The sequence below is a fragment of the Manis javanica genome, chromosome 4 (genome assembly GCF_040802235.1).
Source record: "Manis javanica isolate MJ-LG chromosome 4, MJ_LKY, whole genome shotgun sequence".
NCBI lineage: Eukaryota > Metazoa > Chordata > Mammalia > Pholidota > Manidae > Manis > Manis javanica.
The window spans coordinates 58,367,083-58,393,040 of NC_133159.1; the positions used below are offsets into that span (position 1 = coordinate 58,367,083).

The 25,958-nt window shown below is 37.6% G+C and overlaps 1 protein-coding gene across 5 annotated transcripts in view; it reads right to left on the reverse strand.

The window, feature by feature from the left end:
- Positions 1 to 25,958, reverse strand: part of PTGER3 (prostaglandin E receptor 3) — a 169,744-nt gene that overhangs the window by 60,467 nt on the left and 83,319 nt on the right. For 2 of the 5 annotated variants that reach the window (XM_073234121.1, XM_073234122.1), the window contains one exon: positions 10,614 to 25,346. The exons of the other annotated variants lie outside the window; for them this stretch is intronic. In XM_073234121.1, coding sequence (XP_073090222.1) covers positions 25,328 to 25,346 — 19 coding nt within the window. In that variant the 3' untranslated portion in view covers positions 10,614 to 25,327. Of the gene's footprint in view, positions 1 to 10,613; positions 25,347 to 25,958 lie in introns of those variants that run through there. 5 annotated transcript variants of the gene reach the window in all.

Genomic DNA, 25,958 nt, shown 5'->3' on the forward strand with positions numbered 1-25,958 from the left:
CTGTTCTGTTGTGAAAAACATATGACTCCTTTGGTATTTTTAATGACTAATCCAAAGTTATGAACTAAACTAGCTATAAAGACTAATAGACATAGCTACACCCTGATTCCTCACTTGCCATGTGAAATCCATTCTCAGAGGTGTTTTCCCCATTTACCTGTGTAAAAGCTGTGTAGTTTTTGTCTATCATCCTGTTGTCATCTCTTGATGTAGGCTTATAAAAAAGCAACTTGAAACTTGGCAAGGTTAAAAATAAGGGGTTATTTTCCTGAAGGCCTTCTTTTATATAGCAAACAAAATATCTTAAAAGAATGAGGCCAGGTACAGGTTTCTGATAAAATATGATTTAATCTTTGGGCTAGCTTTTATAGTTGACCTTGCAATTGAAGTGCATTTATGTAAAATATCAGCTGTGTAGATGGGGAGAATAAGAAAATAAAGTAATTAAAAATAAAATGGGGAATAACTGGAAAACCTAGTAAAATATTGACCAAATGACTTTGTTTTTCGCCACCTTGGTTAATCAAATACTTTGTGACACACATCACTCTGCATGGAATGACATTGCTTTCACCCTAAACCAGGTTTCTATGAGCAGTTTTTATGTCAGAACGGTGCACTGGGGAACATAATCCTTTGCCAAATTCCCAGAAGTTCAAAAGAAAGGGCTCTTATCTCTGCTGCTCCTTAAGTTTCTGGTAATTCGATGGAGAAATAAACAATACTTTCAACTTGCAATTTTATCTCCAATGGTTTATTTGATCTTCAAAAATTCCAGTAGAAAGGGAAGGATAAAAAGTATTTGCAATAATTCTTCTACCAGTGGGGGGAGATGAGTACGTTAAATGAGTAAGTGAAATATGGGGAATATGCTGATGTTTCAAGAACAAAGGGACTGAACTCTTCTGAGCAACTCAAGGTGGAGGAAACCATTCCTGAACTCAAGAAATATAAAATCTCTTATCAGTTTAAAAAATGCTTCCCCCTATATAGCCTTGTTTTTTTATGTCTTTTGATTTCCAGACCTGAATTACATTTACAGCTAAAGCAGAAGTTAACAGTTCTGAACCAACTGCTATTTCATGTTTCAAAAGTATTTTAAGTAATACCAATAGACTTTGGCTTCATGTTTCCCAAACTTGACTGCATATATTCTCAGCAAAGTTGGCTGGGAGTAGAAAGAGAGGTGGCGGAAGCTGGGGCAGAGCTGACCAGCCTGCAGAGTGCTGACACGACGGCCCGGTGGCAGGCTCAGGCTCTGAGCTAACTGTTCTGCCTCAAGTGATCCCTCTTGCTTAGTACAAGGCCTTTCACAATCTGGCCCTTATCTGACTTATAGCTTCTTCTACTTCATGTCTTCATTATAACACATTTCCACTCTCAGCTCATCCCCACTCCCAGATCTCACTCCCCGTCTCCTTGCACTATACTCCAGACACTCTCTTTGTATTCCCTAAGGAAGTTTAGTTTCCTTCATTCTTCACCTAGAATGCTTCTGTGCCCCCAGTCTCCAGGGCAGCCTGCTGAAGTCCTATTCTTCTTCAAGACTTAGCTCAAATGTCTTCTTTAGGAAGACTTTCCAGATTCCTCTTCTATACACAAACACAATTGTTGACATATTCAGGGATTTCCTCAGTAACCGTTTTATATTTATTGTAAATATATTCATTATATTATTTTATTTTATGTTATGTTATTATTATATATAACATTGTTAATATTTTAATATTATAAATCTACTATATTGTAGTTATTTGCTTGCATGTGTCTTTCTTCCATGGCTAGAGCATGAGCTCCTGAAGGGCAGAGCTGTATCTTCTCTATAACCCAAATACTTGCCATAGTGCCTGCTGCTTAGTAGTGGTTCAATAAATGCTTGATGGATAAATGAATGAACTTAGTCTCAACCTTCAAGAAACATATTGTTTCCTATATCTCAATGAAGCCTTGAAGATCTATTTAAAATAGGGAAAATTGTCTTCTCTGAGTTCTAGCAACACTTTATTCCTTGCTTGTGGTTGTTATCACTTTCCTGGAATTTAATTGAATTATCCCTATCTTCTTTATCAAAAAAAGATCATGCCTTCTTCTGTCATCTTTCCCCCATGCAGTATTGTGCTTTGAACAACATTCTCCTTGCTATTTGCTGAAATAAAATTTTATATTTGCAATGTTTTCCCAAATACTTGTCATGAAACAATGCAATGGTCTTTTGCAAGGCAGAGATGATCTTAGATTAATTTTTCTTGGTGTGGGCCCAGCACATAACAGGTGCCAAATAAACAGGTGCTGGGAACATGAAGGGAGAAAATGTCTACTTAAGAAGTAAAGATCCTTTGCTTGTTCATCTGTGGGCAAAAAAATGTCCTTGAGCAAATACTGAGAGTAGAACAGTTCTAATCACCCAGTTTTCATGACTAGACTTCATAGACTTTTTCTTTCAGTGCTTAGGTATCCTTGGAATTAATGATTTCAGAAGGGATAAATAGCAGTTTTTAAACTCAGAATTATTATTTTATTTTATTTTTTCCTTTTTAACTCAAATTAACTTTTTCATTCACTGTCATATCCACCTAAACAATGACAATACTGAAAACAGTTGGAAATAGGTGAAGCAGCAGTCTCTTTCATGGTACTTGATTGAGAAGTTCAAGTATACCCTAAGCATATGTTAATAACCACATTCAAGAATAAGATGGTTCCAATTACTAAGAATAAAATCTTAAAGGTCTCATTGCTCTCACAATGATAATATGAGCCCAATTTATTGAGAACTTTTACATGCGGGTCTTCTGGTAATCTCTTCACAAGTATTCTCATTTGGCTCTCTACAATCCTGTAGACCAAGCACCATTACACCCTCTCTGCAGAGGAGAAAACTGAGGCTCATATATGTTCATCAATTTACCCAATGTCATGTAGCTTTACTGCCTTTTCACAGGATGTAATTCAATTCTGATTGAAAATCAGGGTGGAAAGAATCCTTACAGATTTTCTTTCAGAACCTTAATATGTCTAGTAAGTGACCTATATATGTCTCTGTGACTTAAGAACAGAATTTCATTATTCTACATCATCAGAAGGACAGATAAAAATTAGAAAACTTAATTCTTAATGATCTGGAAAGGGGAACATGTTAGATTACACAATACCTGGTCCACAAGGCAAAATGATCTCAACCAACAAATTCACCTAAGACTTTTACCAAAGTCAGCCAACAAAACTGGCCAGTTGAATTCTAGTCCTTGTTTTTCTTTCACAGCCATATGTCTCTGAGCATGAGTACACACATGAATAATACATGTCACTGCGAAGATGTTGCACCATAAATAAAACACATATATCAAAGTGACTGGCTCCACTTCAGGAATTCAGCCACTTCTGCTGAGGAAGCTTAGTTTGGCAAAGTTAAGTTTCCTTTAATTTACTACATGCTCTGACTCTGTAGCTTCACATGAACTTCATTTGTGCTTGGGAAACTCAGTCTCTCTCTGCTTGGTTCTCATATCAGCAAAAGTGGCCTGCCCATCACCAGCATAGCTTTAAAAATATTGACTATAAAAATGCTCATGGATTGATTGTAAAGAAAATTAGATGTCTCCATAGGTATGTGGAGGAATCTTGCTTTCCAGAGAATTTGCTTACATCAATGTGCAGATATAAGGGAAGGGTTATAGTTGTATAAGATGATTGATCATTTGAATCATGAAAAGCATTCTTTCTAAAACACTCTCCAGAACTCCCTTGCTGACAGAAGCAGCCTTAACAGCATAAACAACAAAACTTCCATAAGAAACAGTTGGTCAAGCTTATTACAAGCCATTACATCTGCTGTCAAAATGACTACTTCCTCAGATTGACCTCCTCTGACCTAGCGGCTCTAAACTTCCGCTTCTTGGCTCTTTAAGACACATTTGATCACCAGATCTAAACAAAACCATCTTGTGCAAAATATCACTGAGGTTACACGTGGTTTATATTTTAAACCAGAGATGGAAGGAAAGACTATGTCCATTGTTAGCCTGCCTAGCTCCTAAAGTCATGCATAAGAAAACATCTAGTGGATTTGAGGAAAGAATCAAATCTTTGGAAGGAAGCACATTAAAGGCAGAAATGGTTAATACGAGGCCCTGGAAGCTAATTTGAGAAATTTCTCACTGTACATGACAACAGGGATGCTTTTCTTATATGTATTTATAACACACAAACAAATCTAAATATACATTAAAACTTCTAATTTTCTTCTAGGTAGTCTAATTTAGACTAAGTGAGGATATGTCATTTCTTTTTGCCGACTCTTTCTGCTCAGTTCTCATTATAAACATAAACAACAATAAATATGCCATTCTGTTATCTGGCATGCTCTTTGTCTAAATTAATAGAACCTGAAATTTTGCTTCAATAAGAAGGTCCACCTAGTTTGACCTAGTTGATTTTCCAATATTGTTTGTCAGAATTCAGTAGGGAAGTGCTATTTATAGCACATTGATTTTTTGTTGCTTGTTTTGGTTTGGTTTTATTGTGTGTGCTTTTACATAACAACAATATTTTATAAAGAATTGGGACTCTTTTGAAAATACTTCCAGTGAGGCATTGTGTTTGTACTAAGGATACCAATATAAATATGACCTGCTTCTTCCTTTTAGGAGGAAATACGCATATATATATGCACTTTTAATGGTATTGATAAGCTCAGTGATACTTGGGAGCAAAGAGATGGTGTGGAGAATACTAACTCCCAAGAAATCCAAAGACTCTACAGAGGAAGGGGAAATAGAATGAGGTCTTAGAGTTTGGAAGGTAATGTAGGAAAAGGGAATAACATGAAGTCACAAAGACACCTGGTCATCTCAAGGGGAAGCGAAAAGTTCAGCATGGTTGGGATTAAGATGTGAAAGCATCAATTTTTGGAGAACAGACTATTGACTTTGTAGGAGTATAAAAGACTAAACAAAAGACTTATAAATGGTAGAGATCAATATTGATTCAAATCACATGTGAGGACATCATCAAAAATCATGTGAGATACAAGGTATGTCTCAGAGGATACCTGAACTCTAGATAAATGTTCTCAAAGTGGGGTCCCTAGACAAGCATCATTCACATCTCTTGAGAACTCATTAGAAATTCAAATTCTTGGGCCCCATCCTGGAACCTGGGGTGAAGCCAAGTAGTCTGTGTTTTTGTAAGTCCTCCAGTGATTCTGGTTGCTTACTACAAACCACTGATGTAGAAGAAGGAAGTATGTATTCCAAGTGCAAGGAATAGCACAGGAAAAGGTGTAGAGGCTGGAGTGAGGCTGGTAGAGTCCAGAAAACAGGCACAGAAATGTTTCATTCTTTTCTGATTTTGTCTATTAATTCATTATTTAATCAAAAACATTAACAAATAAAGGTTACCACTCTAGGTCATATTTCTATACTAGGAATTTGATTCTGTAGTATGATTCCAGAATTCAACATATCTAAAGTCTGGTTACTGCATATAGTGGAAGAAAAATTGTCAGACTGAGAATCTGAGAGAGAAATTTTAAATTGCAATGGCCTGCAAAATGGAAATGCTTTTGTAGATTCTTCAATTGGATAGCAACATAAATAAGACAGAATTTGGGGAAGCTGGAGCTGACAACAATGTAACAAAAGAGAACAGGTTGGTTAGATTCTTTTTAGGTGTTCTTGCTGTAAAGGCATGCTCTTTTGTATAAGACCATTATTTGAAAGGATCAGGAAAGACCCTACCTCCCAAATATATGCCTATGCCTAGCAGAATCCTTAAAGTTCTTCCACTGCAGAGTCATTCTTTGGGCTTTTTTTCCCCATCAGTCCTGTGGGAGAATAAATACTGTATCAGTTTAAAATCTAGGGAAGGAATAAATTGACACCTGGTTGAAAGCAATATCTTAGTAGAAGGGGAATGAGAAAGAATTAAAAAAAAAAAGAAGGGGAAGTTCCTGCCCAAGGTAGATTTTTCCCACTTCTCACCGGGGCTCATTTGGCCCAAAACAAGGTGGGTGCCATTTAAAACATAAGGAAATTAGGATTAGAGACTGAAATTGATCTCAGTGGAAAACAGAGAGAAATATTATTATTATAAACATGGTGAGTTTTGGGTAAGGAGATATAACAGTTGAAAATCACTTGTGGTAGTTGGAAATTCAGAAGTAGAATTGTGTAAGCTGACATAGCTTGTATTTAGTGTCACTAATGATGCCTATAGCTCAGTGTTTTTGATAGACCACGTAACATTTCTTAATGCACTATTTAACGAACATCACTTGCTTGGTGTGAAATACATTTTACAGTCCCTAACTAACATTAACCAACTAACACTGAATTAAGTTAGCACTTATAACGCAACATGGATCTTCTCTCACCATAACAGAGTTATTAAGCAATAGAATACAACAAATAAAAGTGCTGTGCCTAATGGCCATACCCTGAGTCCTTTATTGCCTGTGGGTTTAGGACAGTGTGATTTGTGCCATTACAGCTCAGACAATCTCAGACTAAGTCATTAGAGAGCAGAAATCACAGGCTGTGCTTTAATACCACTCACTTCCAGATGCACACAGCAAGCCTGAATTAAAACAACTCTTTCTTATGTGAGACACAGCTTCTCCGCATCATTGCACATTTTTCTGTTCTTGCTACTTAGGAGGACACTACTGTTTGCCCAGCTGCTGACACTGAAAGGAACACAAGGAAGACTTTCTCTCTTTTCCCTCCATTTTCTCAAACTTCCTAGGTCAGATTTTCCACTTGCTTGCTCCTTCCAGCAATTTTCTAAAGTCACACTATTTGATACAAGATAAAAAAACTAAATTTAATGATCACCATCTAGTATGTTCCAGTTATTATTGCAGGCAGTTTCCTTATGTTATATGATTTATTCCTGGCAATAATTCAACAGGTATTATCTCTCTCTCTATTTTTTCATATGAAAAAATGAGATTTAGTAACCTGTCCAAGGTCACTGCTAGTGGGTTAAAAGATTTGGGGCAAAATGTGTGGAGCAGAGGTATTTCCTAGAAGCTGGTTTTGGACCAGGGAAAAACAAAATAAAAGCAAGTTGTCCCTTGACCCTGAGATTTTGATAACCATCCCTTTTTATCTCATCTTCAAAGACTTTTCCAGCCAACATCAATAAATCAAGGCTCCACATTAGGTAGAGTCATCCTAAATTCCAGATTTGAAGGCAGCATGTCTTCGATGCCCACTGATCATTATGTTCAGAAACTCTTACCCTAAGCTCTTGGTGTTGTTATACTTCCTGTTGCCTCCTAGATTCCTGTGTGCCCACTTTAGTGTCATATTGCAGCCCACCTTCTTCAGGCATTGCCCTAACCAAACTTCAGTCCACATCCATTCTCTGCACTAGCAAATTGTTCATATAGTCTGTATCTGTACTAAGTTTGTCTCAACTAGATGATAACAAGAGTTATTAAGTTGCTAATAGCTATGGGACCTAATACAGTAACCTAAAAAAGGCTAATTCAATGGAAAACTTGGTAATGCCTCTCAATCCGTGAGTCTGTTGACATGAGACTTAGCAGACTGCTTAGCTAATATAGAGAAGGCATAGTAATGAGATGTCAATGAATATTCCTTTCTAAATACTATATTATAAGGTAAATTTTATACATATACAATACATGTATTTTAAATATTCACTTTTTTATTTTCAAGTTGTTCAACTTTTATAAATCAGAATACATTCATATAGACGGGTTTCTTTATTAGAGTTTCTTAGAGAGGATTCTCTTATGAACATTAGATTTGAGAATCATTCAAAATTATTTAGTGTGTATGTTTGTGTTTGAATTTTTTCCATTAACTTCATTAATATTCTCAAAAAGGTCTACGAATCCATGTCCAACCCACCAAAAAAAAAAGTCAAAATGTGGAGAGCTGTAAGCCTAGAGTAATGTTAAAGTGAACATAGTCTCCCAAGTTTAAATGCTTCCTTTTGTTAGGAATTAAGCAGCATTTCCTCTTCTGAAAACGGTTCTTTTCTCCCAACCCTATCCCACTCATGGGCTTCCCTAGGTGTTTTCACTACCTTTTTCTGGCTTTATCTATTTTTACATATATCTGTTTGTTGGTTACAGTTAAGATTATATTCCTCATTTTGTGCACTTCGGTTGTATATTTTAACATAGTATGTTCTATATACTTACAAACCATGTTCATCTACTTCCACAAAGAATTTTAAATAGCATACATGAAAACATGTACACAGGTAGCCAAAATAAAGAATAAATAGTATTGACAACCAAGTAGAGAAAAAAAGAATAAAATCCCTTAGGAGCCAGGGAGAAGATGCACAACTATTAGTTCTGATGCTTAGTTACCAAGGCAAAACAGAAACACAAATGGTTATGTAGCTTTCCACATTTGATAATAAAAAGTAAACCTATTTTTCAGAAGAGAAAAATGTTTTGGATACTGATTTCCACAAAGAATATTTTCAAGGCTTCCTGCACGTTGTTCACAGACATTCCAGATCTTCATCAGCCTCTCATCTCTTCTACCCTCTCCTCTTTTCCACACTATCAACATTCCCATCAGGTTGCAAATTACATCATCAGTGTTCAGAACAGTATTTCTCTCCCACAGGTTCATGGACACCAGTTCATGGACGATCAACTCATGTTAATGATCAAGGCTTTTTGGCCACCCTTCTTTGATGGATAAAGAGACATTTAATATAAGAATATGGCCTAGGAAAGATGAGTTTTGGAAATGTTACTAGTCATACCATACCATTTCACTTTTTTCTTTTGATTATTACTCATCATAAGCATCCTTTAGGCAACTGGGAAGTAACAGTCAATATTGAGCTCTCTGGAGACTTCCTAAAATGTAACATTTAGGTATGTTGATTAAGAAGAGATTTACCAAAACATTTGGATGGCAGAGAATCATTTGGGAGTTGGCATTCTGCTATGAAACATAAGAAAAATGACTAGTATTTTCATCCTGATGAAAAACCAGCCTGTCTTTGCTCAAAATTGGGCAGCCAAGAATTTGCAATCTCTGTGCTTTCATGTGCCTGTTCAGTGCATGTACATCATCCTTCGGCCAACTACTCTAAGACACTGGATGGGGTAGGCAAAAATTCTAAAGCTCTCCCTCCAAAGATGTTCTGTCCAAATACCCTATGAATGTGATAAGATCCCAGGATTATGTTTTATAGTGCAGTTGATCATAAAATAGGGGGATTATCCAGATGGGCCTCATCTAATAACATCAGCCTTTAAAAGCAGAAAATTTTCTCTCCTGGTGGCAGAATTCAGAGACGTTGGAAGAGTGAAAAGGATTCAGTGGGCTGTAGCTGGTTTGAAGATGAAAGGGGTCATGTGAGAAGAAATTGTGGGGTGGAGTCTTCAGGAGCTAGGAGACACCCCAGCTGACAGTCAGCAAAGAAATAAGACCCTCATCCTATAACCACAGGAAATGAGTTCTGCAAATAACTGAAATGAACTTGGCAAAGGACCTTGCAGGTGAGAATGCAGTCAACTGACATCTTGATTTTACCCTTGTGAGGCCCTGAGACAAGAATCCAGTCATTTCTTCCTGGACTTCCAATCTTCAGAAATGTTAGATACCAAATGTGAAACTCCTAACTTTGTGGTTAATTTGTTACACAGCAATAAAAAAAATAATAATTTGGAGCTTGTGACTACTTTCATTGAACTCTAATGTCTCTGAGCTTTATTTAAAGTATATGTATTCTTAATTCATTTAAAAGTGATAACTTGGATTGAAAGAAAGAGGGATTAGAAGAGACTAGGAAGCCATATATTTATTTTTTTCAGATCAATTTTAAATGTTTTAAGAATTAAACCAGTTTCCTTCCCTCCTACCAGAGGTATGTGTTTTTCCTCACCTTTTACCAGAGCTGTATCATTAATTGATTAATTAATTTGTTTACTTTTATCAAAATTAATGATTCTGTAATGGCAAAATTTTAAGTAGCATTTAAAAATTGATAAGGAATGTTTTCTGGAAGGAGATGATGTTTGTGGTCAAAGGTCAAATTTACACACCTGTCACTTCTGTGTAAGGAAGATCTCATCATTATCCATTCTTTCGATCTATCAGTGTAAACTGAGTGACTACTTTATTTCAGAGACTGTGCTGGACACTGGGGAGATAAAGGGTAAAAAAAAAAGAAGAGTCTCAGCCCTCCAGGAGGACATCAAGGAGCTTACAAACACAAAGAAAGACAGATAAACTAGTTACTGAAATGTGATGTGATAAGAGGAATGTTCGGATGAGAATAGAGTCCTGAAGGAATACAAAGGGACAATGTAAAATGTAACCATAGGTAGTCAATGAAAGATTCCACAGGAAAGTAAAATCAAAGCTAAGTCCTGATAGAGAGCATGAGATAAGGCAATGAATGGCAGGAGAGGATTGGGGTTTGAGGTGGGGACAACCCTCAAAACATCCAAGATGCCAAAAGGGAGTCTGGGCTTAAAGATGGAACAGAACAGAGGTATAAAGGGTCCTGATTATTCAGGACCATCTATGTATGTGGTATTAATAAGTTTGGAATTCATTCTGGGAGAAATGAGAAATTTGACACTTTTAATCAGCGAAGTGCTAAGGTTATATATATATATATATATTTTTTTTTTTTTTTTCAGATACCGTTTTTTAAAATTTTGGTATCATTAATCTACAATTACATGAGGAACATTATGTTTACTAGGCTCCCCCCTTCACCAAGTCCCCTCCACAAACCCCATTATGGTCACTGTCCATCAGTGTAATAAGATGCTGTAGAATCACTACTTGTCTTCTCTGTGTTGCACAGCCCTCTCTGTGCCTCCCCCAACATTATACATGCTAATTGTAAGGCGCCCTTTTTTTTCCGCTAAAGTTATATTTATGTTTCAGAAATCTCTCTCTGGCTGCAGCGTGGAGAATCGATGAGGAGGAAAGGTCACTTGGGCTGCACAGTGAGTAGATGGCGGGGGGGGGATGCTGAGGGGAGGGTGGGAGAAACAAGGCTGGGGGCAGTAAGAAGCGTTAGAGTAAACCATAAGATTAAGACATATGAACAAATTAGCTACAATGGGGAAAGAGAATGAACAGATTTGAGGATATTAAAGAGATGCAGAATTGGCCAGTGTGGATATAATTCCAGGCTTTGGGATACAGTTATGAGTGGGGTTAAGTCGCACATCATGTCTGGTTAGCCACTGGATACAAAGGTGAGAACTCTGAATAGGAGAGACTTGGATGCCAGCATGAGGATGTGAATTTAAGCCACAGAATCTACAAAGTGTATGCTGTGCAAAAGGGATTAATTAAATCTCTAGGGTGCATCAAAAAGAACAGTTAGGTGAAGAGGATCCTACAAATGTGGATGTACCTGAGATTCCCTAGTAGACATCATCAGCCTAATTTGAAGTTGGGCACCCAAAGAAAAAACCTACTTAGATAGCTTCGTGCCTATTGATGTTCATTAAAGGAATCCATGATTCTTTTTTATTATTTTACATGGTAATTAAATATAACATGAAAATGAAAGACACTTTTAAAGACATAAAAGTTGATCATCATTTATTATATTTATACATTTTTTAAAGCAATGGGCTAGTTTTGCTTTCAAATATATTTCATTTTTGTTTATTTCCAAAGAATATGAAGCTAGTTCTATAATTTCATTCCCACCAAACTGGGTAAGAGGTAGCTCTAATTCAAAGTATTAGTCTTTAACTTTGAAATGAAAGATTACGCTTTGGAGCCTAACTCAAATTCTGTAACTAAAAGACTGCAGTCTAGATTACCAATATCTATTTTGAAATACTATGTACACTCTTCCTCTTTAAAAAAAAAACATAGGGGTAGGACCATAGTGTATTTTAGCAAAAGACTTCTTTAAAACACTTTGCGGTATAGAAATCAGAGCTTGGAAGAGGAAGAAAAGCTAATGCATGAAATATAAGAGCTAGTGCACAATCATCACACTTGAGGTGAGCACCAGGTTAGGCAGGGAAAAAATCAAATCACTCTAGAGTTTTTCAGTACAATTAATGCAAATATAGCTTGTAAGTGTCCCTTACTAAAATTACGATAATAATTTTCAAAATTTACCCTAACATTCCTAACTGAAATGAGACATCAGTATTTTGGGAAGTATTCCTTGATAGAGCCATATTTTAAAAATATTTTGTATTTTGATTTCTGAATTTGGTAACATCAACTACAGAAATTTCAAGCATTCTCTAACATCTGGATATTATTTAGATGTTTACTTGGCATTTTTTTAAACAATTACCTAATAGAATCTTTCATGGGGGACTTTGATTCATGTTTCTAACTCAGTGGTCACATTACAATCTTTAATATAGTAATAATTACATTGAACCTGTCCTTAAGTGGACAGGCTAATGAAAATATTAATATAAATGATTCAGGTTTTCCAGAAAGGAGCTGATTATTTGCCAGGAAGACGGAAGCAAGAATAAAACTGACCACCTCTTATTTTGTCAATATACTTGATGGATACTTACAAGGGCATAGGATTACTAATTAAATGTGGACTTCATTGATTGCACATTTATAACAATAATATTTATGCATAAAGACTTGTCAAGTTCAGAAAACTCATAATGATTTTCTGCTTTACAATGATTATCCTCTTAAGAGTATTCAAATCTCTACTCTGGCAAAAAATTTTGTTTTCTTTTTACCATTAAATACTTATGAGATAGTTCAACCACTGCTTTCATAATTTGGCATTATTTAAACCCCTCCTTTTTAGTTAAAAACCTTTCTTTTTTGGTTTAAAATGGGAATTGGGAATCAGCATTCTTATGTCATTACATCAGTCTCTGACTACTATGGATGATTTCATCCACAGGTGATTCTAGCTACCTCTTACCATTATTGTATTAACTATAAAATCTATTTTCTAAGCTTCATAGTCTTTTCTGAAAATATAACCCTTGTGTATAAGTCACTGGATACTGCCATTTGTATATCCTACATAAGTTTCAAACTCAGTATATTTCAAATTGAGCCTTTCCTCATTTAATGTTACCAAAATCTCATCATTCACCCAGAGCAAGAAATCATGAGAGACTACAATTTTCCTCTTTCTCTCTCCTCACAAGAAATCAGACAGAAATCAGGATGAGTCAATTTCTGTAATACCACTGGGATCTGTTCCATCTTTTGCACTCCTAAGAGCACTGCCTTAAATCAAAACCACTTGCCAGAATTACCAAAACAGCCTCCTTAGTATCATATCTTTGCTTCTAATATAGTACCACAAATCCTTTCTTTATGGTGTCACCAGCATTACAATTTTAAATTGAGATTTATTCATAGCATTCCTGCTAAAAAAACCCTGAAAGTCACGTTCTCTTTCTTGGTATAAAAAATGAAATTCCTTAATAAGACTTAGAAGGCTGATGGAAACAGCTCCTATGTACCAAATACTTTCCTTATTAGAATTATTATATAAAGCCACCCCCGCTATGGTATTACAGCCTCCATAACTCAGCAACCAGACAAGGTCATATTACTCATTCTTAACAAAAGCACAACAGCAGATATGAAGCATGCTATTTGATGGTTCAGACTTTACAGAGGAAGTGCTGGCCCTAGCAATCCAGCCTTGACTACACAGAGGGTCTTAGGCTGAAAGGAATCAGTCCCTGAATCATGTGTGGCATGGGTCTCCTAGTGGATCTGTAACACCCACCCTGGGCTGTTATTTGAGAGAGAAATAAACTTATGTTGTGTTTGAGCTACAACATTTTGAGGTACATTTGTTGCCATAGTTTAGCCCACCCCAAGATAAAAACTTATAACTCAATCCCTAATTATCTCTCCACTTTATCTTTTACCAATTTCCAACCTTTCAGCGTGTATCCTAAGTTTCAGCCATACCAAACTACTTAAATTCCATAGATAAGTCATGCTCACTCTTGCTTTTGTGCCTGCAGGGTTACATCTTCTCCTGCCTTATTCTTTAAGACTGGCTGGGCATCACTTCTCTGGAACATTTTCTTTCTCTTTGTTATGTGTTGAACTGTGTCCTCCCTCCCCCAAACTCATATATTGAAGCCCTAAACACCAGTACCTCAGAACATGACTATATTTGGCAATAGGGACTTTAAAGAAGTAGTTAAAGTTACATTTGGTCTTTATGGAGGGTCTTAATCCAGTCTCACTGGTGTATTTATAAGAAGAGGAAATTCGGGCACACAGAGAGACACCAGGGATAGGCTCACACAGGAAAAGACAATGTGAGGATGCAGCAAGAAGGTGGCCATCTGCAAGCCAAGGAGAGAAGCCACGGGAGAAACCAAACTTGCCGACATCTTGATCCTGGACTTCCAGCTTCCAAAACTGTGAGAAAATTAATTTCTGTTATTTAAGGGACCCGCTCTGGTATTTTGTCACGGCTGCCCTAGTCAAACTAGTCAACCCTCTTTGAAGCAGAAATTCCATAGCATTCGGAGATGCCCCCTTTAGCACTGATCAGAGCTATTTTTTCAATCACAGGTTACTTGTCTGTCTCCCTAACTAATCTGTGAATCTTTGAGGAAAGTAACTCTGTCATTCATCTATTTTATTTAACCCCTGATGATACATTGGAAATGAATGAGAAGTGAGTAAATGTTCTTTTAGAATGGATTAACTTTTTTCTCTACAACTTGCAGTTCACCAGTAAGTAAGTAGTTGTTTAAGTTTTCCCTTATTGGCTAACTTCCTGACATATCTGGCCAGGTTGCCAAACATGTAATGTTCAGTTTGACATTGGATTTTGTTCCTGGAAGCTCTGCTTTGTCATTTTTTATATTGTGCAGCATCACTTAAAGATGAGGTTTCTGTACCTTTGCACATTTGCTAAGGTCCAGAAGATGAAGATGCGTTTTAGAGCAAAAACAAAGTCTTCCTTCAGTTAATCTGGTGGGGCTGTGGTAGTGGGCTGCTTTGGGGATTCGATCCACTTTGCAATAGCCTCCTTTTCCCAATAACTATCCACTTATGCAGGGGTGTTTTTATCCCAGCCTGTAAGCCACGCTTGCTTGGACCAGAATAGTCATTAGATTCAAGTTTGACTAGTAAGAGTCTATTTTATAAATTCTGAATAGAGAATGAGAGAAAGTAATGTCAGTTCGAGCAGTTGAAATTGAGAGATATAAACTCCAGCACTGTGAGACAGTCGTGAGCATTGAGGAAACAGAGACATTTGCCTGAGGAGTGAGACGAATCCCCAATACTGAAGATATGAAGAGAAAACCAAAGACTAACATGTGGCTACAAGAACTGAGTGACAGAGAGAGGTCAGGTGAGGGGGCAGCTGTAATGCCAATTAATTTTCATTTCATCATTTCAGTTCCTTGTAAGGTCCTATTGCACTCTGGGATCTTGGGTTCCATGAAATTCTTATAACAAATTCCATTTTGGTTTAAGGTAATTTGAAATCAATTTCTGTTATTTGCAGTAAAAGGGGTCCTTGTTGGAATTAATTGAACAGTATAGCTGACATGTATAATTTTTGATCAATTCATTCTCCTTTGATTCTGGTAACTATACTTTGGTCATCCTTTTTGGAGTCCCTTTCCCTTATTCCAGTCCATGAAGTTCATTAGGGCCAACCCTGGGCCGTAGTAATTGGTTCAAGAAGGGAAACATCATCTACTGGGCTAATACCTCCATCAGCAGTATTTACTAGAACTATGTTGCAGTATTTTCCCCCCTCTGGTTGCTTAACTAGTAAGGAAGACAACTTGGAGCTGCTGTTGGTCATCTTGTCACCCTGAAGAGAGAAACTTCTTGAGAATAAAACCGAAGTAGAAGAAGGCAGAGCAAAAGACAGAAAAATCCAGATTCTTCATACATCATTTGAACACCAAGATACCTGTTTTTAAAGCCCTAGACTCTTCAGTTATTTCATCAGTAATTGTCTGTTTTAAATAGATGTACAGTTTGGTGGAGTTTTTCTGTTCTTTACAACCAAAAAGCCCACATAAGCATGGATACCATTTATCTGAGTATCTTTGAGTTGGTGACCTTTTATTATGGACACCTAGCACCAAATGCCCAGCACTGTATCTGAAATAGAGCAGGTGTCAAGGAATATCTGCTGGTACTAAATGAAGGAGGAAGGTGCTGGCTAGCATGCCATTTTTGGATATGTCTTTTTATAGCCTTACCTCTTCATTACAGTGTTTTGCCAAATTAGTGCTCTACCATCAGTGTGTTTCAGTCAGAGGGATTAGATGAAAAGGATCATTATTTAAATCCTTGCTCTTCCTTGCTACCATAGCCAATCAATTATATTTGCCCTTTAAATGCCACATCCTAAGTAGTTTTTCTTTCTCCATCTCACCATTCCATCTTAATGAGAACTCCCCACATGAATCAGTGTAATAAACTCTCGGTGCATCTCCGTGTCTCTAGACCCTTTCTTCTCCAATCCATTTAACACAGTGTAATGAGAGACATTTACCTAACCATGGTTTCTGGCTGTGGTTGTTATACAAATTTCAGATAATGTATATAAGAGAACTAACACTGCCTGGCATGTCAACTAATACTAAAAGCACTGCAACTATGAAGATAGCACAGGTATTAACACTAGCTATATACTTGTTGCTTTACTTTGTCTATTTTAATCTTATATTAACTCTTTGAGGTCCTTTTGCAGATGAAGATCTCAAAGTTCAGAAAGTATAAATCACTTGACTAAAGTCACAAGGTCAGCTAATGGCTGAAATTATATTCAAACCCATTGTGCCTGACTTCAAACAAAGTCCTTGCTTAATTTCCTTGCTGTTATCTACTGCATCTCTCTACAATATAATTTTTATATTTTCTGAGCTGAAAAACAAACTAAGCGTGACCCCTTCTAACTTGGAGAAAATGATAACAGTGAGACACAAAAGCTGATCCAAGAAAATGTTCCCTGGCACCCTGCTGCAGATCCCTCCCTGAATGTTGTCTTTACAGCTTTGCAGTTTTATTAAAAGCAATGCATGAGAGCTTTTGCTCTGAGCGGGAATTGTGGGATGTGCGTGGCTTTTACTACAAAATGCCTGCCCTCAAATTCAGACTGTGTGTTTGTCCACTAGGTGTGTATCTGTGCATATGAAATCTAGAGAAAATGACTCTAATAGGCTAACTTAGGATGCCTCCCAAGGACTCAGAGTCATGGGACAACAGATCTTATACAACCTAATCTGACTAGATTTGGCATAAGTAAAAGAAAGTTTTTTTAAGTTTACATTCTCAATTATTGGTGGGACTGAGCAAATCTAGCCATGTACTGCTATTATTTGCTTCACATCAAATTAAAAAGAAAAAAATCACAAAGTAGCAATTCCTTCTTTGCAGAAAAAGCTACCGTTATTTCTTTTTTAAAACACCTGATTTATGAAAGAACATGAAGGAAGTATGTACTGGCCATTTTAAGATCTCATTTCATGATATAAGTGTAAGTCACCTTTCTTTTCATGAAGAAGGAATTACTGGTATTGACAAATTCAGTAAGTCTTTATATTCTGACCTAAAAATCTCTGTCTAGAGTCCACCATTGTTGATTTCTTAGAAGGTAGAAGGCATTAAATATTACTGAATTTAGACAAAGAAGGATTAGTGAAGCAAAGGTAAAGATTTTAAGTGCCCAGCTGACACTGAAAAGGGTGTTCGATAAAGGAGATTCTGAAATGACTTTCAGATATGTCATGATTTCCATTGAGATTAGCCAGTATGGGATGAAGAAATAAGGAGGAATCTTAGGGTGGTGGTCTGATCATGATCTACCTTCCCTAGTCCCCTCACAGGTGAGTTTCCTGAGGTCCCCCACCTGCAGAATCAGACACCTCTGTCTGACTGTCTCCAACCAGAACCCGTACTCTACACAACATGGGTTATGAGCATGGGTTCTGGGCTCCTGCCATCTAGACTGGAGTTCCAGCTCCAACGGTTACTTTTCTGAATTTATGCAAGTTACTCAGTTCCCTTCATTTTTTGTTTTTTTCTCAGTCCCCTTCTTTATCATGCCCTTGCCTAACAATGATGTTGAGCCAGGCACTGTTTGAGGCTCTTTATACTCTCAAAAGCCCAAAGAGGTAAGCACTATTATCACTTCCAGTTTACAAATGAAGAAACTAGGTCACAGAAAAAGCACGTTTCCTCAGCTAGAGAACAACACAGCCAGGAAGAGCTGGGAGGCAAACCCACGCAGTTTGTTTGCACAGTCTGTGCTCTTCCCACTACTTAGCTGGCCATGCTGCACTACGGCCAATGCCTGCGTCTCAGCATGGCTGTGGTCAGGCCTAACTGAGGTAATCCACACAACCCATCTTATAATAGTAGTCAGGTACCCACAGCTAGTTTGTGTGTTCTGAAATTAGTCTCTTGGTGTAAAGCTGGTAAGTGTTCAGGCCCTGGGTGTTCATGGGGCTGTCCCCAGCAGTCTGCTGCACAGGCAGAGTCCACACTGGACTTCTGCTTTACTTTTCCTGTTTGGCATTCAATTTTCAATGGGACTGTGGCCCAGACCTGACCCCCAGCTCTTTTGGCTCCAGGAATCAGGTGTGCATGGCCACAGATCTTATGTTTCAGGTCCTGCTACATTTTACTTTCACTGTTGATTTGTCCCTGCATGTCCTGGAGCAAGTTTATATAATTTTCAAAGTATAGGTACCTAAGAATGTTTGGGTGACCTGACGTAGCATGGAAAGGAATAAACTCAAGAGTGCCAGACCTGGGTTTGAATCTTAGCCTCGGTGGTATGTTCTTGGAAAAGTCAGTTATCTGTTGTGAGATTTAGTTTCTCCATTGGTAAAAATGGGGATAAGAATTATTACTCTTAAGGTCATTGGTAGAATTAAACATGATGTCATATGTGGATATATCTAACACTAGCTTAAGCTAAAGTAGATGCTCAACAAATTTATTTTCTCTCACCTTCTAAAAGTAAAGGGGAGATACATATGTCTAGAAAAATAACTCAAGTTAACTTTTGCATTGGACAGCGTACTAACTCGGGGCCTCACACTGCTGTGGGCTGGGATTGCTGAGCTTCAGGCTGCATTGCTGGGACTCACCAAAGTGGATGGGGCCCTGCATTGCTTATGTCATTGTTGGCTACTGAAATAAGCAGCATGGTACTATTTAGAAACAGTTACACTCCATATACTTTTGCTTATTTATCTATGTATACATGCTCTAAAATTATATACTTGTATATGCTATGGTTATTTGTATCAATAGAATGCATGATTGTTGTGTCTGGGAATCCTAAGAAACAAAATATATCTTTTTGATGTCCATAGTGATCAGACTGTAACATAAGTGTCAGAGAACACAAACATGGATTTCACCAGGGCTGTAGACATAATGAGTGCAACGGAACAGTCAGGTTTTCCTGTAATGCCTAAGAAAGGCATGGATCATGCTTCACTGTTGGGGGATCCAGTAACTGCTATCATACAAAACCAAAACTCCCTGCAAAATTGAACATGAACTTTTGAGCCTTACATGTCTCCATTAGTCTGAAAGTATCTGCATAGCAATTTACACTCATTTTGTGATATTTAAAGAAATGGAGAGACATAATCTAATCACTGAGACTGGAAACTGGCAAGCTCCATATGCAATTAGTTTAGCAAGTGTGTCTGATTATGCTGTTACGTACTTATTCCTTGTACAAGATATTTTTTAATTATGCAGAAACAGATGAGTATGCTTTACTGGAGAAGGCCTTGCATGAACTGAGAAAGAAAAGTAATCAGTGACATTTAATTTGAATTGTGAATGATTCCTCAGTCTGTTTACATTCTTGGCTTAATTAAGATTATGAATTCTTGGTTCAAGTGCCTGAAAATTAGGGAGAATATTCTGATCTTAGGATCTGTTGAATGGGACTCATGAAATCTTTGTTATAGTTAGTACATTTTTTGGATAATATTGCTACTCTAGGTATATTATAAAATCTAAGTTTCTTTCCATTTCGGACTAATCTGAAACATGCATCAGATTCAAGTCTCAAATTTCGAATTAAAATGTCAGAAGAGCTCCTTATGTATATATTTTTGTCACAAAGTAAAGACATTTCTTACAGAAACCTTTGTTCTCAGTCTCTACACCCCAAACACAGAGACAGGGAGACCAGGAAAAGACAACGAAAAAGCAGTGTGGAGGAGGTGCTGGCTCATGTTTGACATCCACTCAAATATATTAGTACTACTGTATGTTAGTCTTAAGAAGTATCTTTGATGGGTGTACTCCACCTCTCCGCATGTTTTGCTACAATCCAACCTCATCGTTAAATGCTCCTAACCAGATGGGCTGCGGTGTGAATGAAAGGAAGTGCCAGCACCTAGCTGGAAGCTGTGTGGCTCCTGACAATCCTACTTTTGCTGTGAAGGACTCTCCTTTCCAAATTTTTCCTCTCGATGGATATCATAAAGAACAAGAAAGGGTAAATTGGAGCATGCACTTTAAAGACTCTGTTAGTATTAAAACACTTCAGTAGAGTTAAATATTGGAATAGATTCAACTATAATTTGTACCTTATCCACAGAGCTGCTCATTGTCTCTTCATGTGTGGGGTAAAGGCATCCGAAGGAAGTTTTTAGTGATGGGGAAGGAGTTACACACACACACATACACATGTGCATGGCTACAGATAAAGAACAAAGTGTTTGTTACTTACAAAACACTTGGAACAGTTTAACTCCCCAGGGCTAAGATCTGTCCCCTTAAGGTTGTGTCTTTCATAATTTCTGTGTACAAAATAGAGTTCCACATTCTCCCTATGCCCTAAATTGCCTTCTGATGTTGAATGATATAAACAATCAAGCAACATTACATTAGCTCCACATCTCTAAATTGTCCAAGGGATCAAGCACCTCTTCTTAGAAGTGTCCCCCAACACCAGAGAATACTTGAGACACCATGTGGGAGGGAAAGAATATTCTAGAATGGCATTCTTTAAGGAATGGCAGGTTTAAAATTGTAGTCTAGAAATACAACATAGTTCAGAAGAGTACAGTTCAAGGAAAAGAGGAATGATGAAGTTAGATAAATGGTAAAGGTCGTGGTGGATTTTGCAAAGCCTTGTGAAAGAGTTTGGAAAGCAATGCCATGCATCATTAACTGAGAAGAGAAGCATGTCAGGGACATTTGCCCTGAGACAGCCTGCTAAAGGGTTGTGTGATCACCGATATATCCAGTCCAGGCTGCCCATATTTTGGTCAGGTTGTCATCGGTTGTGAGATACACAGAGAGTGAAGGTCTGGACGCTGCAGAGCGGCACTGCTCAGTGCATCTCTCTGTGCTGCCCAGTGAGCACTCGTCCCATCTGGCTATTGGGAACTGGAGACAAGACTAGTGCCATGAGGATGGTCACTGCCTCTGGGGCAGGGGATAGTGTAGGAAAACTAGAGACAGGCTTGTTGTGGATTACATTCTAGTACAAATGGGAAGAACTCCAAAATCCACTTGAGAAATCCAGAGGATTATTGAGAACACAGCCAAGTTCAGTGACCACAGAACGCACCAGATGGAAAGAGTGAATGTGTTAAAGCACAACGCAAATCCCAGCACAATCTGGCATGAGTTAAAGAGCAGGACAAGCTTGCAGGAGAAATAAAAAATTCTTCTGAACCTAATTTATTGAAGCAGAGCTATTTTAGAAACACAAGGTGTGGTCCCCATGGGCTGACCTTCATTGGTCTGAAAGGAGGTACAGACTGAAGTCAACACCTTATCAATTTCTGAGGGATTAATTAACCAATAAGAAAATGAAGTAGAAGATGCCTGGAGGGGTCTTTCTTCTTGTGCATCTAGGACTGTTGGCTGTCTGCTGGTAAATACTTTCCACCTGAAATGGACACCATTTATAAATGAATATTAGTCCAGAACTATGAAGGGCTACTTTTAAATAAATAGCGGTCTCTTTGCCTGCAGATGTAGACTCTAAAATAATCCAGGCAACCAATCAGAGAGAACTGAGGCAGGCCTATAGGACTAACTCCTTCACCTCATTGAGTCCTAAGTTCCTTATAAATAAACTGAGGAAGTGGGTTTGTCCATCTTTCAAAGGGGAAAATGACTACACTCTATTTGCAATCTACAACTTTCAGAAAAGTCACACTAAAAACCCAGAAGAAAGAAAGTCAAATATGCAAGAGATGTATTTTAGAGTGGGATTCATTTCACAGAGCTAAAACTGACATACATGTCATAATTATGCATAAATTTTACACATAATTTCTGATAAGAAATTCCAGTATTTCATGCTGTTCTTTAATTTTTTTCTTTGTAAATGAAGACAGCTTTCATCAATTCAATTTCAATGTATCCAATAAAAAATAAATATTAGCCATCCATTATATGCTTATTTTCATCTTTGTCTGAATTGTATTATTACCCTTTTGTCACTTCTTTAATGCATATTTACATTTTCACTTTACATTCATTTTTTAAATAACAAGAGAAAATGGCAATAAAATATTTAAATAATTTTGAAACACCACTGCTCAAGAAAAATTTAGAGATAATATATAACTAATAGGAAGAGATAGAAATGTTTGTTTGCTGATTACAACTCTCCAAACTTGGTATAGGAAAGGTCATCCAAGGATGTCAGGGCTTAATGCACAAAAGCACAGATGTATTAAAAGACAAATGCATCAAAGTAACCTCTTCTGCTTCCTGTACTTCACTTACTCTATCTTTTGCCTTTCCGTTTAGATTCCTAGTACATTTGTATGTGATGGGAAGACATACTAATGTACCTGCAGCAGGGAAATGTGTAGGTTAGAAGGGATATGAATGACCAGGCAGCACTGGTAAAGGAAAGGGGAGGAATAACAATATTGCCTGAGTACCACCTGGATACACAAAGAGGCACCTAATCATCTCACTTTTCACAATTCCTTTACTCATCACACAACTACTTCTCTGGCACCTGCTGTGTGCTGGTTTCTGCACTTGGTAAAGACAAGGATGGACAAAATCAAGCCAGTCTTGGCCCTTGTGAACTTCATATGCTAGTACAGAAAACAAAGAAGTAAACAGACAGAAAAATTGGGAACAGCACTATGAAGGAAACAAATGAGCTAAGGTAGCAAATAATAAGAGGAAAATATTGCAGCTAGAGAGCTCAAGAAAGCACTGAAGTTATTAACCAAAGGAAGAAATAGAGCTGTTTATGTAGGGAATAGAAAAAAAAGATTGGGATAGCATGTGCAAAGGCCCTGGGGTGAGAAAGATCCCTGTTGCTAAGTAATGAATGGCTGGGGGCCAGAGGTGAAGAGGAAAAATCATTTGGCAGTTACTGGTGGTGGCCTAGCTGATAGATGAGTTTCACCTGAATCGGAATAAGAGTATTAGAGATGAAGAGAAATGAACAGTATCAAGGTGTATTTTAGTGGTAGAGATATATTTTGTGGTACTGTCTGACACATTCTTCGATAAAATCCTCCACATAGCATATGAGAAACAGCTTTAAAAATTAGGAAATTAACTACAGCTCATACAGAAAAAAGCTTCAGTAAGGGGTTATGAAACCTGCCTTCCTTAAAGCCCTTTCACCTGCATCACATTCCCTAGCTTTATTAATTCAAGGTCAGTGTAGGTTTTATAGAATTCTAAAAGTAGATGCTTTTGCCAATCTAATGATTTTGAATTAGAATACTTTTAATAATCTGGACATCTTACAGTTTTTTTTGAAAACCCATAACTTCAGTTCATCTGAAAAGGGCTCCAAATTCTATGAACATTCTGGATATTTCTTCTGCACAAAATGTCAAAATACTCTTGCATCCCTTCCAGAGATGTGCTGTGTTAACACCAAGCATTTGGAAAATTTTCCATTGACTAAACCAGCAATGTGTAGCAATGCTGAACTATAAGCAATTCTTACCATATGTCTAAATTGGCTATTTGAGTGACCAACCTGTTTTTTCAGCTTTGCTGAAATTATAAGCCTGTATCTCCCTACATTTATAACGTCCCTGGTTGCTTTAATGCCCCACCTTGCCAAGTAAGTTAACATGTGGAAAAGGCTTAAAATAGGCAGAGTATGGAGTTAAGAGTTGAGCCAGAAAAGACCTTGCTCCTTTTAAACTCAGCACTTCTGTATTTATTTTCTTCATTTTCCCTCTGTCTTTGCTCCAGAGGTTCTGGGGTGTAGATCATTGCTGCTCACCAGTACCGCACTTCTCCATTTTCTCGGTATGTGGTGGGATTGTTCTCCCTCCCTGTCTTTTGCGTAGTGGAGGTAGTGGCCTCCTGGCTCTAGAAACATTAGATGCTGCCCTAAACCTTCTCCCCGGCCTCCTTAGCAGGGTGTAGCAACATCTGAAACCCTAGTTAGCCTGAGTGTCTGAGGAGGATGACCTGCAGCCACACTCCCCTCCCAACCTCAACGGACATGTCACATGAAGGTCAAACACCATTTGTTATTTTAAAACACCAGAATTTGGGGCTTTGTTGTTGCTACTGTTAATGACAAACTTCATTTTCTTGTAGAGTTTCCTTTACATTCTCTAGGGGAAGGGAAATAGATGTTTCCGAATTACCAAAGTATGACAGTATAGTTGGAAGAAACTGAGGTCTGGACCTTAAGGGACAGTTTTCAATCATTCTTTGCACCTAACTTGCTCTCTGAGACTTCCTTTTCTCAGCTGTAAAAGATAGCCTGCAGCATAAGTGTGCTGTGACAATTATTAAGTCCAGTAGCTAGGATGCCAAACCATAGATGATGTTCAATGAGAACAGCCATTTTCAAGGAAATAATAGTAAATAGACTAAAAATCCAGAAGGAGATACCCATGTAGGCAGAAGTGGCTCTGAAGGGACTGCAGAAATGGTGGGGGTGCAGGGGAGGATGGACATTTATCCCTTTCACTTCCCCTTTCTTCTCTCCAGCAAGCTTCTTCTTGTCATGAGCATGCCTTTCTGTTCCGTCTATGTACACGATGCTTTCTATCTTGTCACAAACTGCCCCCAGGAAAGTATGTATATCACTTATTAAATTATTCACTGAAATAGCTGCATGTTAACAGAAGCTAAGTGAAAAGATTAAACTCCAATATAGTATTTTGTGGCTTAGATGGAGAAGGGCAATGGGATCCCTTCATCCTGAACTTAGAATGGCAAAGAGGATTCTCTAGCTTGTTAGGTCCTCTAAGCTGGGTGGGTCTCCCAGGTAGTCTTAAGAGATTTTTATGGGGTTGCCAGAGTCTTCTGGGAACATGACGGTTTCTCAGGATCATCCATGGGCTCAGGAGCAGGGGCCAACAGGTCTGGGGCTGTGTGTTATCGTGACTCTTGAAGATTTATATCCTCACAGCAATCCTGCAAAAGGCCATTAAGATCTTTGTTGCAGATGATGGAATTGAAGGTTAAAGCTTTTAAGTCATTTACCAAATTCACATAGATGGGAAATGGAAGTGCATATATCTAAAAGCGATATTTCCAATTTCATGCCTAATACCCTTTCTCCCTGCATTAGGACAGTTTTTTATCTGCCTCTGGAGAGACAAATTTGATATTGTCTCTTGACTTTAATAGCATATGGTGTCACAGAATGCAGATGTTTCTTTTTAGTCATACAGTTGGTAATATGAATTTATGTTTCTTACATGTATAAAATAACTAAGAAAGAAAACATCAAAGGTTTAAAAAACCTACAGACATGCTTTTTGAAAATTAAATAAAGGGGAGGTATCATGTATAGTCATGTGTTCTGAGCTTCAGAGAATTTTTATGTTTTTCTACATGAAGGAAGATAGAAGGAAATGGAGAAGGATGTTAAGTTTTTAAATCCTATCATTTCTTTAAGAAACTATAGTTCTTTTCTTGTGGCTAATATAATTTCTATCATCCTCTCTATTTTCTGTTTAAACATGGGGAACATTTCAAAAGTTTACAGTGAAAACACAAGATTTGTAGGCAGGTAAATTTGGG